This window comes from Leopardus geoffroyi, chromosome C1 (genome assembly GCF_018350155.1).
Source record: "Leopardus geoffroyi isolate Oge1 chromosome C1, O.geoffroyi_Oge1_pat1.0, whole genome shotgun sequence".
In the NCBI taxonomy this organism is placed as follows: Eukaryota; Metazoa; Chordata; class Mammalia; order Carnivora; family Felidae; genus Leopardus; species Leopardus geoffroyi.
Genome location: NC_059328.1, coordinates 52,171,440 through 52,186,207, shown reverse-complemented (window position 1 = coordinate 52,186,207; position 14,768 = coordinate 52,171,440). Strand labels below are relative to the sequence as shown.

Here is a 14,768-nt window from a genome sequence, read left to right as displayed (position 1 = left end):
TTGATGTGAAAATAATTGTTTTATTCTTATCACAGAGAGTAAAGACAACACATCTAGACAACACATCTTTACATAAGAAACTATAACATCGATATGATACATTATTTTTACCAATTGAATATGACAGTAAAGATGAGCTTCTCCTAATATAGAATGATACATTATTAACAGAGCCAAGTCAATATGAAACATGATATGAATCAATGCTATGGAAGTGGTTATCCTGAACCACGTCACAACAACAACAATAAAAAGATCAGAAGAATGAAATCCTGCATAAGACCATTTAACTTAAACAGAATGATCCTGGAAGTTTAGAACTAGTGATCATGAGTAATTAAAGAGACATCACTCAAACCACTTAGATTTAAATTCAAGAAAATTCACTGTTAAATTGCATTTAAGTAAATCGGCATTTTGGAAAAAATAAGAACATGGTTTAACCTCTCTGCCTGTTAAAAAGAAATTCAAATCTGTACCATGTAATGAGGCATGTTCAAACTTCAAGCAGTTTAAATTGCCTTCTCACAGTAATTTAAAAGATTGTCACAAATTTAAACCCTGAGATAGATTTCTAAAGAATGAAATACACATTACTTGTATTCCAAGGAAGGAAAATGAAATTTAAATACCAAAATTAGTAATTTCCTTTAATAAGAAGGGTTAAATTCTCCCAGTAAATTCACTGGATTTGCAGATTTTCTTTAAGACAACAAATTGTATATTTCCTGAGTAAATACTGGGATTAAGGGCATTTTCTCTTATTTTCCCACTTGGATAACTGAATATTATAAAACTACAGTATGTCTTGGCCACTCAATAGTTAGAAAATAAAAGCCTCCACTGGGCTTGGATCCCATATAGATTTACTTTGTATAGACAACGATGACTTTTCACCATCTTTTTCCTGTAATTCCATGATCCTCAAAATGATAATTTTATTTATACACAGCAAAAAGTTCAAAAACCGTTTAAGCACTGTTAATATTTTCACGTGTTTGCAGATGTACCTAGTTGATTTTCTTCTGGTTTCTTCCACTTTTGGAATCCCACATGATTATAATGTTAAAGTAGACTAAGAAGAACAGGAAATGTAAGCAGGATACAAAACAAACCAATACAGAAAATAAGTCCGGTAATTTCTGAGGAGGATCCAGTGTGACAGTTATCAGTGTCAGAAGTACCATAGTGATGACTGAGATAAGAAACTACAAGGAGGGAAAAAACAAATTACTGAATAATATAAAAGATTAAATGTACTGGTAACATTTACTTATAGCTCTAAGTGAGCAGAACTGAAGGTGAAGGGTGGGACTCCAATCTCTTCTAATAGTGGATTTCTTCCTCCTAGGCTGCATGTTAGAATCATGAGTAGAGGGTTAAAAATCTCTATGACCAGGCCATACTTCAGACCAATTAAATCAGTTTCTAGGGTAGGCCTCAGGACTTAAAGGCTTCCAAGTGATTCCCATGTGTAGCCAAAGCCTGAGAATTCCTGTCATACTTAATACCACCCAAGTACTTAAAAGTTACCTGGAACAGACAATACTGCTAGTCAGGGTTAAATTCAGGCTACACTCCAGGGCCCTGAGTCCTTATAAAATATAAAGTTCTAAGCTAATCTAAGAACCCATCTATAAAAAACTCTTCCATGGCAAATAGTAATATTTCATGTTCATGCAACATTCAATGAGCTAATGCTGTAGTAAATCATGGTGGGGCATATGAAAGAAAATGTAATCTTCTGGCCTCAAAGAGTTTTCAATTTAATTAGGGAAATGCATGAACTAGTTAAAATCACAAGGTCACATTTTATTAAAGGCCAAAATGAGTAGTAAAAATACTGCATTTATTGTAATTGTGTAGCAGTTTTCTTGACACAGAAGCTGCTTAAGTAAATGTTCTATATTTCCACATTTACTTGCTTTCTAAGCAAGCAGTGAGAAACCATTGCTGGTGACTTTCATGAAGAAGGTGGGACAAAAATGGAACCCTAAAAGATGTTTTAATGGCAGGATTTAATGACCTGAAATAGAGTATGCAGTGCTCATTCCAGATGCAAGCTTAGGGATAGTAACCAAAAAAGACTCAGACAGGTATAAACGGCTACAAATACCCTCCAAAGGGAAAATCCCCTGAGTCAATCTTAGTGTAAAGTGAAAATTTCTAACTTCTGAATTGAAATAATCAAATTTAAAGTTTCAAACTTAAGAAATACAGGGCTGGTTGAAATATCATGATACTATGATGCTGAATCAGTGTTAAGGGACATGCTAAAATTCCTTCCATTTTAAACAAACTCTAGCTATTACCCCATTTGCTCCTATTTACAGCAAAGTTTCCCAAAGGAGTTGCCTATAACTTAATGCATCCAAATTCTCCTCCCATTTCATTAGTAAATCCACACCAATTAGACTTTCACCTCAGTTGCTCCAATGAAACTGCCCTGATCAAAGATCCATAATGACTTCCACTGGTTATTTCTTATCACCTTATTTGATCTCTCAACAGCATCTGAAATAGCACATTACTCCCATCTCCCTGACACACTTCCTTCACTTGACTTCCATAACACCATACTCTCCTACTGTTAATCCTCCACCAGTTAATCCTTCTCAGACAACTCTGATGGCTCCTTATGTCCCCTACCTCTATGTACTGTAGTATCCCAAGACTCAGTACTTAGTCATCTTCTGTACTCACACCTTTTGTGAGCTCATCCAGCCTGGACCTCTCTCCCCTAAACTCCAGACTCATATTCAAATGGACATATAATAAGCATCTAAAAATATGCATACAAGCTATCCTTGGTAAGATTAACAGCTGACTTCTCATCAGAAAACATTGAGGCCACAAGGCAATAAGATGGATGACATTCAAATTGCTGAAAGAAAAAGACAATTCCATTTCTAGCAAAAATACCCCTCAAAAACAGGAAAAACCAACATAAAACACAGTTGATACATTTGAAAACACTGAGATAATACAAGTATGTTCTCTAAATACATTGGAATTTTTTTTAATTTTTTAATGTTTGCTTATTTTTGAGAGACAGAGAGCAGGGGAGGGGCAAAGAAACAGGGTGACACAGAATCCGAAGCAGGCTCTAGGCTCTGACCTGTCAGCACGGAGCCCAATGTGGGGCTTGAACTCACGAACCGTGAGATCATGACCTGAGCCAAAGTCAGTTGACCGACCGAGCCACCCAGGCACTCCATAAACGCATTGGAATTAAATGACAATACAAAAACAGGGAAGAAATCTGGGAAATCCCCAAATATTTGGAAACTGAACAAGTTTCTGAGTAATTCATGAACCAAAGAAGAAATCACAATGGAAATGGACTATATTTTTAACTCAACAGAAAAGCAAATGTCGAAATTTATGGAAAGCTGGCTTGATATGACATAGTAGAATTTACAGGTTTGAATGCCTCTATAAAAATGGAAGAAAATTTTTAAATCAATCACCTGAATTTGAAATTTAAGAAACTAGATAAAGAGTAAACCAAACCAAAGGCAGCATGAGAAAGAATAAAATTAGAACCAAATCAATGAAATAGAAAACAGAATACCAGGGGCGCCTGGGTGGCTCAGTTGGTTAAAGTGTACAACTCTTGATTTTGGCTCAGGTCACGATCTTGCAGTTTGTGGGTTCGAGTCCCGTGTCGGGCTCCATACTGACAGCTCAGAGCCTGGAGCCTACTTTGGATTCTGTGTCTCCCTCTCTCTCTGCCCCTCACCCCCACCTCCCCCCCACCCCCTGCTTGCACTCTTTCTCTTTCAAAAATAAACGTTAAAAAAAATTTTTTTTAAAGTCAAGTGTATCTGTATACAGTAGCAATGAACATTATAAAAACAAAATTAAGAAAACAATTCCATTTAGAAAAACATCATAAAGAATGCTTAGAAATAAATTTAACATAAGTACATAAGACCTGTACACTGTTGAAGAAAATTACAGATTTTCTAAATTAATGGGAATGTATACTATGTTCATGGATTTGGAAGACTAAATCTTATTGAGATGGCAATATTCCACAAATTGATATACAGAATCAAAGTAATCCTTATCAAAATCTCAGCTGGGCTTTTGGAGAAATTGACAAGCTGATGCAAAAAATAATATGGAACATAAAATAGCTAAAACAATCATGAGAAAAAACAAAGTTGGAGGGCTCATGTTCTGAATTTTAAAACTAACTACAGAGCTATAGTAATGAAGACAGTGTAGTACTGGCATAATGATACACATATGTATCTGTGGAATAGGATTGATTTAGGATCAATTGATTTTTAGGATCCTTATATTTAGGATCAGTTGATTTTTTTTTTTTTTAACTTTTTAAATGTTTATTATTTTTGAGAGAAAGAGACAGAGAGCAAGCAGGCAAGAGGCAGAGAGAGAGGGAGACACAGAATCGGAAGCAGGCTCCAGGCTCTGAGCTGTCAGCACAGAGCCCGACGTGGGGCTTGAACTCACAGACTGCAAGATCATGACCTGAGCTGAAGTCAGCCACTTAACTGACTGAGCCACCCAGGCGCCCCATGGATCAGTTGATTTTTAACAAAGGTACCAACACAATTCATTGGTGCTGGAACAACTGAATAAAGTTGGACTCCTACCTCACAGCATATACGAAAATTAACTCAAAGAGAATCAGTGACCTAAAATTAAAACATTTCTTTTAAGATTTTATTGTTAAGTAATCTCTACACCCAATGTGGAGCTCAAACTCACAACCCTGAGATCAAGAGTTACTCCTCTGGGAATACAAGCTGGTGTAGTCACTCTGGAAAACAGTATGGAGGTTCCTTAAAAAATGAAAAATAGAACTACCCTATGACCCAGCAATTGCACTACTAGGTAATTATCCAAAGGATACAGGTGTGCTGTTTCGAAGGGACACATACACCCCAATGTTTATAGCAGCACTATCAACAATAGCCAAAGAATGGAAAGAGCCCAAATGTCCATCGATGGATGAATGGATAAAGAAGATGTGGTATATATGTAAATGGAGTATTACTCGGCAATCAAAAAGAATGAAACCTTGCCATTTGCAACTACGTGGATGGAACTGGAGGGTATTATGCTAAGCGAAATTAGTCACAGAAAGACAAATATCATATGACTTCACTCATATGAGGACTTTAAGAGACAAAACAGATGAACATAAGGGAAGGGAAACAAAAATAATATAAAAACAGGGAGGGGGACAAAAGCGTAAGAGACTCTTAAATATGGAGAACAAACAGAGGGCTACTGGAGGGGTTGTGGGAAGGGGGATGGGCTAAATGGGTAAGGGGCATTAAGGAATCTACTCCTGAAATCACTGTTGCACTATATGCTAAATAATTTGGATGTAAATGTAAAAAAAAGAAAAGAAAAATGCAATTCAAAACCACAAGGAGATACTACCTTGAATGCATTAGGGTGATTAAAATAAAAAGACAGTAACAAGTGTCAGTGAGGATGTGGAGATACTGGAACCCTTATAACACTGCTGATGGGATTGTAAAATGATATGCAAACCTTGGAAGACAGCCTGACAGCTTCTCAAAATGTTGAACATAGAATAACTAGCAATTCTACTTCTAGGAATATCCTCAAGGTATCTGAAGACATATCACCACACAAAAACCTATACATGGATGTTCACAGCTATTATTCATAGTAACCAAAAGGTAGAAAGAGCCCAAATATCCATCAACTGATGAATGGATAAAGAAATTGTGGTGTATCCATATAACTGAATATTTTTTAGCCATAAAAAGTAATGAAGTATTGATACATGCTACAACATAGTTGAACCCTGAAAACATGCCCAGTGAAAGGAACCAGTCACAAAAGACCACATTTCATATGATTCCATTTATATGAAATATCCAGAATAGGCAAATCCATACACACAAAAGTAGTATGTCAGGGGTTGGGGAGAAGGGGCAGAAAGCAACTCCTAATGGGTACAGGGTTTATTTTTAGAGGGATGAAATGTCCTAATACTAGATAGTGATAATGATTACACAACTCTGTGCATAATACTAAAAGACACTGAATTATACACCTTAAAAAGGTGAATTTTGTGTTGAACTTCAATATAATTGCTATTAAACAAAATAAAGGTCTTCTAAATACACCCAGTTGCAATAGCCATAGGATAAAATTTCAGGCTTTTGTGGATTTTTTTTAAACCTGTACTTTGCCATATAAAGATCTCCTAGAGAGCTAAGCCTGTCAAGTGATTTGTTTTGTTTTGTTTTGAACTAAAGAATAAACCGAAGTTGTGTTTGTAAAAAAAAATAAAAATGAAAATAGTTACACACTCTTCCAACTGAGCTAGCCAGGTGCCCCCTCAAGATAAAAATAAAACTCTCAAAAGAAAACATAAGGGTAAATCATGACCTTTACACAATGGTTTCTTAGATAAGACATCAAAAGCACAGGGCATCTGGCTGACTCAGTCAGTAGAGCATGCAACGCTTGAACCCAGGGTCGTGAGTTCAAACCCCAGGAGGGAAACAGAGCTTCCTTTAAAAAAAAAAAAAAAAAAAAAAAAAATATATATATATATATATATATAACAACAACAAAAAACAAAGAAATAGACATACTGGACTTCATAAAAATCAAAAAAACTTTCATGCTGGAAACAATACCATTAACAAGTGAAGGAGGAACCTACACATTATGAAAAAAATATTTGCAAGTCAATCTAGTAAGGGACCTGTATCAAGAATGTATAAAGAACTCTTACAACTCAAAAATAAAAAGGCAACCCAATTAAAAATGGGCAAAGTATTTGAATAAGCATTTCTTCAAAGAAGATATACAAATGGCCAATAAGCAAATAAAAAGACGCTCAACATAATTAGTAACTAGGAAAATACAAATCAAAACCTCACTGAGACTTCACTCCCACCAGTACAGCTATAATAAAAAAGACAGTAACAAGTACCATCATGAATATGGAGAAATTAGAACCGGCATATATTGCTGGTGGGAATGTAAAATCACGTAGCACTTTGGCCAACAGTTTCTCAAAATGTTAAACACAGAACTACCACTCCTAAGGGTACATTCAAGGGAAATGAAAACAATATGCTGATAAATTTATACACAAACCTTCACAGCAGCATTATTCACAACAGCCAAAAAGTGGGATCAACCTAATGCCCATCAACTGATGAATAAACAAAATGTGCTGTATCTATTAAAATGAAATATAGTATGGAAATAAAAAATAATGAAGTACTGATACATGCTACAACACAGATGAACCTCAAAAACGTTATGCTAAGTGGAAGTAGCCAGTCACAAAAGACTATATTTTTTATGATTCCATGTTATGGATTGAACTATGTCCCGGCAAAATTCATGTTGCAGCCCCAACCCCAATGTGACTACATTTGGAATCACAAACTTTAGGAAGCTTAAATGAGATCATAAGGGTGGGACCCTAATTTGATAGGACCAGTGTCCTTATAAGAAGAGGAAGAGAAAAAACATTTTTTTAAATAAATTTTTTTTTTTTTTTTTAATTTTTTTTTTCAATGTTTATTTATTTTTGGGACAGAGAGAGACAGAGCATGAACGGGGGAGGGGCAGAGAGAGAGGGAGACACAGAATCGGAAACAGGCTCCAGGCTCTGAGCCATCAGCCCAGAGCCCGACGCGGGGCTCGAACTCACAGACCGCGAGATCGTGACCTGGCTGAAGTCGGACGCTTAACCGACTGCGCCACCCAGGCGCCCCTAAATTTTTAAAAAATAATAAAAAGAAGAGGAAGAAACACCAAAGTCTCTACACACCCACACAAAGAAGCAGCCACATGAGGACACAGCAAAGTTGCCTATAACCCAGAAAGAGAGACCTCACCAGAAACCTTGATGAGGCACCTTGATTTTGGACTTCTAGCCTCTAGAACTGTAAGAAAATAAATCTCTGTTGCGTCAGCCACCTGGTCTGTGGTATTTTGCTATGGCAGCCCTAGCAGAATAATACATTCCACTTATATGAAATGTCCAGATAGGCAAATATATAGGTACAGAAAGTAGATTACTGGCTGTCCAAGGCTGGAGATTAGGGTGGAATGGAAAATGGCTGCTAATGGGAACAGGGTTCCTTTTTGGGGTGATAGAGATAGTGTAAAATTAGGTTATGGTCATGGTTGTACAACTCTACGTACATACTTAAAACCAGTGAATTGCATACTTTAAATGGGTGGACTTTATGGGTGAATTTATGTGAGTTATATCTCAAAAAAGCTATAAAAGAAAAAAGGTATTACATTTTTTTTTAAATAGTGCCATGCTAAGTACCATTCTTTAAAATCTGAACAACTTACCAAATATTGTATAATTCTGGAAAGAAATGTAAAACATGGAAGATATTTCCTAACAGAAAGGGAAAAGGATTTCAACTGAAGTTCTTCTTCAGAAGTCTTTTCAAATATTGAAAAGGAAGTTGCACAAGCTATAAAAAATGCGATCGTTGTCACAACTAAGGGCATTAGGAGTTCATCCTTCAGTAGAAGAGGTAGCATACTGTAAGGGAAAAACAGAAAAAACATCAAAAGAGAATTGCCAGTTCAAACCACATCACTCTGAAAAAAGCTTTAAATGAGTTTATAAGAAGTATACTGAAAATACTATATGAATATTGGTTTGACTTACCTAAATGTTGACACAAGTAAAAACCAGGTAGACATAAAAGGAATTTCACTTAAAACTAAGCAGACTGGTCTAAAATGATAAAGAAAAAAAAATATTTTAATCTGACAGAATTCCAATTCTTGTGAAAAATATAAATACATTTTATCTGTCTGATCTTCGGGGTAGCTAAACAAACAAACAAACAAATAAAAAACAGCCAGTAAGGTCTCCATATAGATCGCTGATTCATTTTTTTTAATACCTATCAATCCAAACTAAGTGAGTCTAAACATAGAGAAGGTATCTACTCCTCAGAATAACTGAAAAACTGCTTCTTTCAATATTCCATTAATGGAACATTTTTTTTCTAGCCTACAAACAGCAGCTTAAAGGAAGGATCAGATAAACAGATCCAAACATTCAGAGACAGAGTTTTTTCGGGTTTCATCCTACTTGGGAAATAAATCCATTCCCAGTATAGTGGTATTCAAATTTCTTTTGTATGATCCTCCATGATACATATTACTAATATAAGTTAAAAATTAAAGTTGTAACAGACAAGATCATCTTCTGCCACTGAAGCAAGAACAACAGAGATAAAACTTACAAGAGGAAACAAGCTGATAATGGTAGAATAAAAGAAAAGAGGGGAAAAAAATAAGAAGCAGCTACAGGAAAAGAACAATAGTATAGGAAGAGGAAGCATAATGCCAATAAAAGGAACTTTATTATAGAGTTTAGGATTATGGGTCCCAACTCTGTGACCTTACCACCCACCCTGGTCTCATTACCTTCTGGATTCTACTGTGGCAATGTTCAAGTAGAAGAGGACCTGAGTCTTAGTCCCATCTCTGCCACTTATTACTGTATGACTTTGAACAAATGATTAATTTAGCCTTTTTTTCTTATGTATAAATGGAAATAATAATACTTGTATTGTTAAGTAGTTGAAAGAACTCTTTTACAAGTATTACCTAATTTTTTAACATGATTATTTCTGTGTTTCTAACGTTTACTAGTGATTGTGGTACATTACTTGTGTACAATACTTGTTGTTATAGTTGTTTTGGGTCTCCTTATTTTAGAAGCTTTGAGCATTCTCCTTTTTAGAAGGATGACTTTCCCCCATATCAACTAGCATATGAGATGTAAAGTGTGGGGTTACAAACCAATTGAAAACTACCGCACTAAAAGAAAATACTAGAGGACTTTCAGTTTCACTGCTTGATGCTTTTTAAATCAGAATGTATTTATGTTAAAAATATACACATAGTAGGTGCTCAATAAACATTATTTCTCTTTCTGGGTCAAAACTCCCATTTATTCATTCAATATTCATTTACTGAATGAATATAAGCATTTGTGGAAAATTTATTACGTATAAGCACTACTCTGAAAGGAATACAAAGAGGAATATAACTCAGCCCTTGACCTCAAGGTACTTAATATTTATAATCAAGTACCAAAATCCTCTGCATCCTCAACCTCTTTGAATCTTTCCCTTTATCGCCTTGTTCAAAACAAACCTTGGCTCCCTCCCGCTGAGGAAAATGCTGTCCCTCTGCCCTCTCAACTGTGCCTGTTTTGTTGTTTCCACAGCCTTCAAACAAATGGACCCAGAGGGAGATAGCATCCTTGGTCTTTATCACTTCTTCCACACCAGTTCTCCCTCTCTCCGCCTGACCAATGTCCACCTTTGAATCTCATGTCATCAGGCTTCATCCCTATTAGTCCTCATCTTTGTTACCATCCACCAACCACAAGGTCACTTCCCTCATTACTCAATCATTTCAACTCCTCACTGTCACTCTCTACAACCCTACTCATCTTAATTCCTGGCAATTTTTACATAGATATAAGTGATCTTCCAACATCCTGACTTCTCATTTGCTGGAGCTCCTCTCTTCTGGTGATCACATCTTCATCCCTACACCTTAGGGTCATACTCAGGACTGCAAACCCTCCATAATCACAACCCATCAACTGCATCCTGACCACTATCTCCTACATTTTCAGCACTCCAAACTCCAAACAATCTTTTATCCCATCAAGACTTTCAATCCATTATTCCTACCACCTTTTCACTTTGCCTCACTCCTTTGAAGTCTTTCCCCCTTCTTAACCAAGCAGTTTAAATTCTAAGATCAATCATTATAATACCGCCCTGCATTCACTCGTAAGCCCCGAGCAAGCCCATTATCCTCACTAGACAAAACCATAAACCTGGAAAGACCCAACTCTCCACTTGTACTTATTCCAACCATAGTGAGGAACTGCTCTTGAGAAAAACATTTACCCACACTATTTTCACTTTAAATATATGATCATGATATTCGAGTGTGTCCAACACCTACTATGTATTTCTCTAGTCTGTTCACATTCTGTGTCTCCTTAGAATAATTCACACCTTCTCTCTCCTCATAATCCCCAAAGCTCTAACACATTCTTGCCCAATGGCCTTGCCTTCCACTTCACTGAGAAAACTGAAGCAATTCAAAGAACTTTCACAGATGCCACCATCACATCTACTCTCTCCCCAGCATCTGTACCTATCTACCCTATTCCCCCTATTTATTAAAATGAAAACTCATGCCAGAAAACCAATGCCAGTTCCATTTGTGCTGTAGGTCCTATCCCACCTCCCTTTCCAAGGAATTTGCTCCAACAACTCCTACCTCCCTCCTCTATCATCAATGTTCCCTCTCTACTGACCATTCCCACACCATGATTTCTCCTATCTTAAAACAAACGGGTACCTGGGTGGCTCAGTCAGTCGAGCATCTGACTCTTGTGAGATCAGGTCATGATCTCACAGTTTGTGGGTTTGAGCCCTGAATTGGGCTTTGTGCTGACAGTGCAGCGCCTGCTTGGGATTCTCTCTCTCCCTCCCTCTCTCTGCCCCTCCCCCACTCACTCTGTCTCTCTCACAAAAATAAATGTTAAAAAAAAAAAAAACCTCACTTGACTCTACTTTCTCTAACAGCTGTTGCTCTTATTTTTTCTCCCCTTTTCAGCAAAACTCACCTAAAGAACCCATCTCATACCATATACAAAAATTAATTCAAAATGGATCAAAAACCTAAATATAAGATCTAAATTCATAAAATTCTTAGAAATAACATGAGACTAAGTCTTTATTATGTTGGATTTGGCAATAGTTTGTTAGATCTGACACCAAAGCCTAAGCAACAAAAGAAATAATAGATAAATTCAACTTCATCGAAATAGAAAACTTTTAAAAGATTTTAAAACTTTAAAAAAATGCTCAAAAGCACTAGTTATTAGGGAAATGCAAATCAGAACCACAATGAAATACCACTTCATACAACTAGGATGGGGGAAAAAAGGAAAATAACAAGAGCTGGAAAGGATGTAGAGAAACTGGAAACCTCATACATTACATTACTGGTAGGAATGCAAAATGGTATAGCTGTTGTGGAAGTTTCATGGTTCCTCAGTCAGTTGAATATAGAATTACTATATGACCCAGAAATCTCACTCCTGGGTATAGACTCAAGAGTACTGGGGCACCTGGGTGGGTCAGTCAGTTAAGCATCCAACTCTTGATTTCCACTCAGGTCATGATCTCATGGTTCCTGGGACTGAGCCCTGCATCAGGCTCTCTGTGCTAACAATAAAGAGCTTACTTGGGATTCTCTCTCCCCCTCTCTCTGCCCCACCCCTCCTTGTGCGCACATGCTCTCTCTCCCTCTGCCAAAATAAATAAACTTGAAAAAAAAAAGAGTACTGAAAACAAATGTTCAAACGAATATGCAGTAGTGGCACTACTCACAATAACCAAAAGGTGAAAACTCAAACGTTCACCAATTGATGCATGGATGAACAAAATGTGGTAAATCCATACGATGCAGTATTATTCAGGCATAAAAATGAGTATTGATACCTGCTACAACATGGATTAACCTTGAAAATATTACATAAAAGAAATCAGGCACAAAAAGCCACATATTGTATGATTCAAATTATATGAAATATACAAAATATATAGTAATATTTTAATTTTTTGAGGAACTTCTACAGTGTTTTCCATGGTGGCTATACCAATTTACATTCCCAACAAGAATGTAGAGTTCCCTTTCCTCCACATCCTTACCAGCACTTGTTCTCTCTTGTCTGTTTGATAAGAACCATTCTGACATGTGTGAAGTGCTATCTCATTATGGTTTTGATTTGCATTTTCCAGATGATTAGTGACGTTGAACACCTTTTCATGTACCTGTTGTGTATCTTCTTTGGGAAAGTATCTATAAAGTTCCTTTGACCATTTTCAATAAAATTGTTTTTTTTTTTTACTAATGAGTTGTATGAATTCCTTATATATTTTGGGTGTTAATTCCTGATCAGGTATATGGTTTGCAAATATTTTCTCCCATTCCACAGACTGCCTTTTCATTTTGTTACTCATTTCCTTTGTTATACAGAAGCTTCTTAGTTTGATGTCATCCCGCTTATTTATTTTTGCCTTTGTTCTTTGTGTTTTTGGTGTCATATCCAAAAGATCATGCCAAGACCAATGTCAAGGAGCTTTTTCCCTATGTTTTCTTTTAGGAGTTTTATGGTTTCAGGTCTTGCATTTAAGTCTTTTTTTATTATTGGGGGCAGGGGGCAGAGGGAGAGAGAATCTTAAGCAGACACCACACTCAGCATGGAGCCCAACACAGGGCTCTATCCCATGATCCTGGAATCATGACCTGAGCCTAAATCAAGAGTCAGATGCTCAACCGACTGAGCCATCCAGGCACCCCACATTTAAGTCTCTACTCCATTTCAAGTTAATTTCTGCGAATGGTGTAAGATAGGTGACCCATGACCTTAAATATCTTCTTTAGTCAGCTTCCAGGATATCAACCTTGTGGTTTTTCATCCTACATCACTAACCATTCCTATTTGCCTCTTCTCCTAAGACCTCTTAACATTGTGTGGCCCAGGACTCAGTCCCTGGTTCTTGTCTCTATATATACTTGCTCCTTTGATTATGTCATCCAGTCTCATGACTTTGTCCTCTCTACTGACAAACTACTAAATTTCTATCTTTAGCTCAAACCCCTCTCATATATCCAACCTAGACTTAAATCTAAATGCTAACCCAATATCTCTGCTTCAATATCCAAAGATCTGTCCAACACTGAACTTGGTCTCACCAGGTGTACACCTAGCCTAATCCTGTTTCAATGGCATTCTTCCCGACTTCAGTCAATTACTATTCTATCCTTCTAGTTCCAAGCCAAAACCCATTGACACACCTTTGATTTTTCTTTTTCTCTCACATACTACATACAAATCATCAGAAACCCTTCTGGCTCTATTTATATATCCACAATGACCACTTCTCACTTCTTCCACTATAACTACCTTGATCCCAATCACCACCACCTCTCACCTGGATTATGGTAACAGCCTTCTAAGTGGTTTCTGTGTTTTCTTGCTCCATACAATCTATTCTCGACCTGTAGCCAGAATGCTTTTATTTTTTTTTTTTTAAACTTCATTGAGGTATAATTGATACACGAAGAATCGCACATATTTAATGTGTATAATTTGACAAGCAGAGTGGATCCTTTTAAAACATCAAGTCAGGGGTGCCTGGATGGCTCAGTTAAGCATCCGATTTCGGCTCAGGTCAAGACCTCGCGATGTGTGAGTTGAGCCCCGCATCAGGCTCTGTGCTGACAGCTCAGAGCCTGGAGCCTGCTTCGGACTCTGTGTCTCCCTCTCTCTCTCTGCCCCTCCCCTGCTCTCATTCTGTCTCTCTTTCAAAAATAAATAAACATTAAAAAATATTTTAAAAATAAAAATAAAACATCAAGTCAGATCATGCTTATTCCCCAACACCCTTCCAAGGCTCCCCACTTCCTTTAGAATAAAAGCCAAAGTTCCTAATGTGGCCTACAAGGTCCTATAGAATTTATACCTCTGTTACCTCTTTAACTTCACCTTCTATTACCCCCTACCTTGACCACCCCATTCTGGCCACATTGGCCATTCTGTTGTTCACTAAACATACCAGGCATACTCCCATCTTAGGACCTTCACACAGGCTGTTCTCTTCATCTAGAATGTTATTATCCCAAATATCCACACAGCTAATTTCCTC

The 14,768-nt window shown here is 36.9% G+C and overlaps 1 protein-coding gene across 4 annotated transcripts in view; it reads right to left on the bottom strand.

The window, feature by feature from the left end:
- Nucleotides 1–6: 6 nt before the first annotated feature.
- Nucleotides 7–14,768, bottom strand: part of ALG6 (ALG6 alpha-1,3-glucosyltransferase) — a 67,055-nt gene continuing 52,293 nt past the window's right edge. For all 4 annotated transcript variants that reach the window (XM_045477669.1, XM_045477668.1, XM_045477666.1 and 1 more), the window contains 3 exons: nucleotides 8,675–8,743; nucleotides 8,347–8,545; nucleotides 7–1,208 (listed from right to left, as the gene is read on the bottom strand). In XM_045477669.1, the coding sequence (XP_045333625.1) occupies nucleotides 1,011–1,208; nucleotides 8,347–8,545; nucleotides 8,675–8,743 (466 nt within the window). In that variant the 3' untranslated portion in view covers nucleotides 7–1,010. The remainder of the gene's footprint in view (nucleotides 1,209–8,346; nucleotides 8,546–8,674; nucleotides 8,744–14,768) is intronic.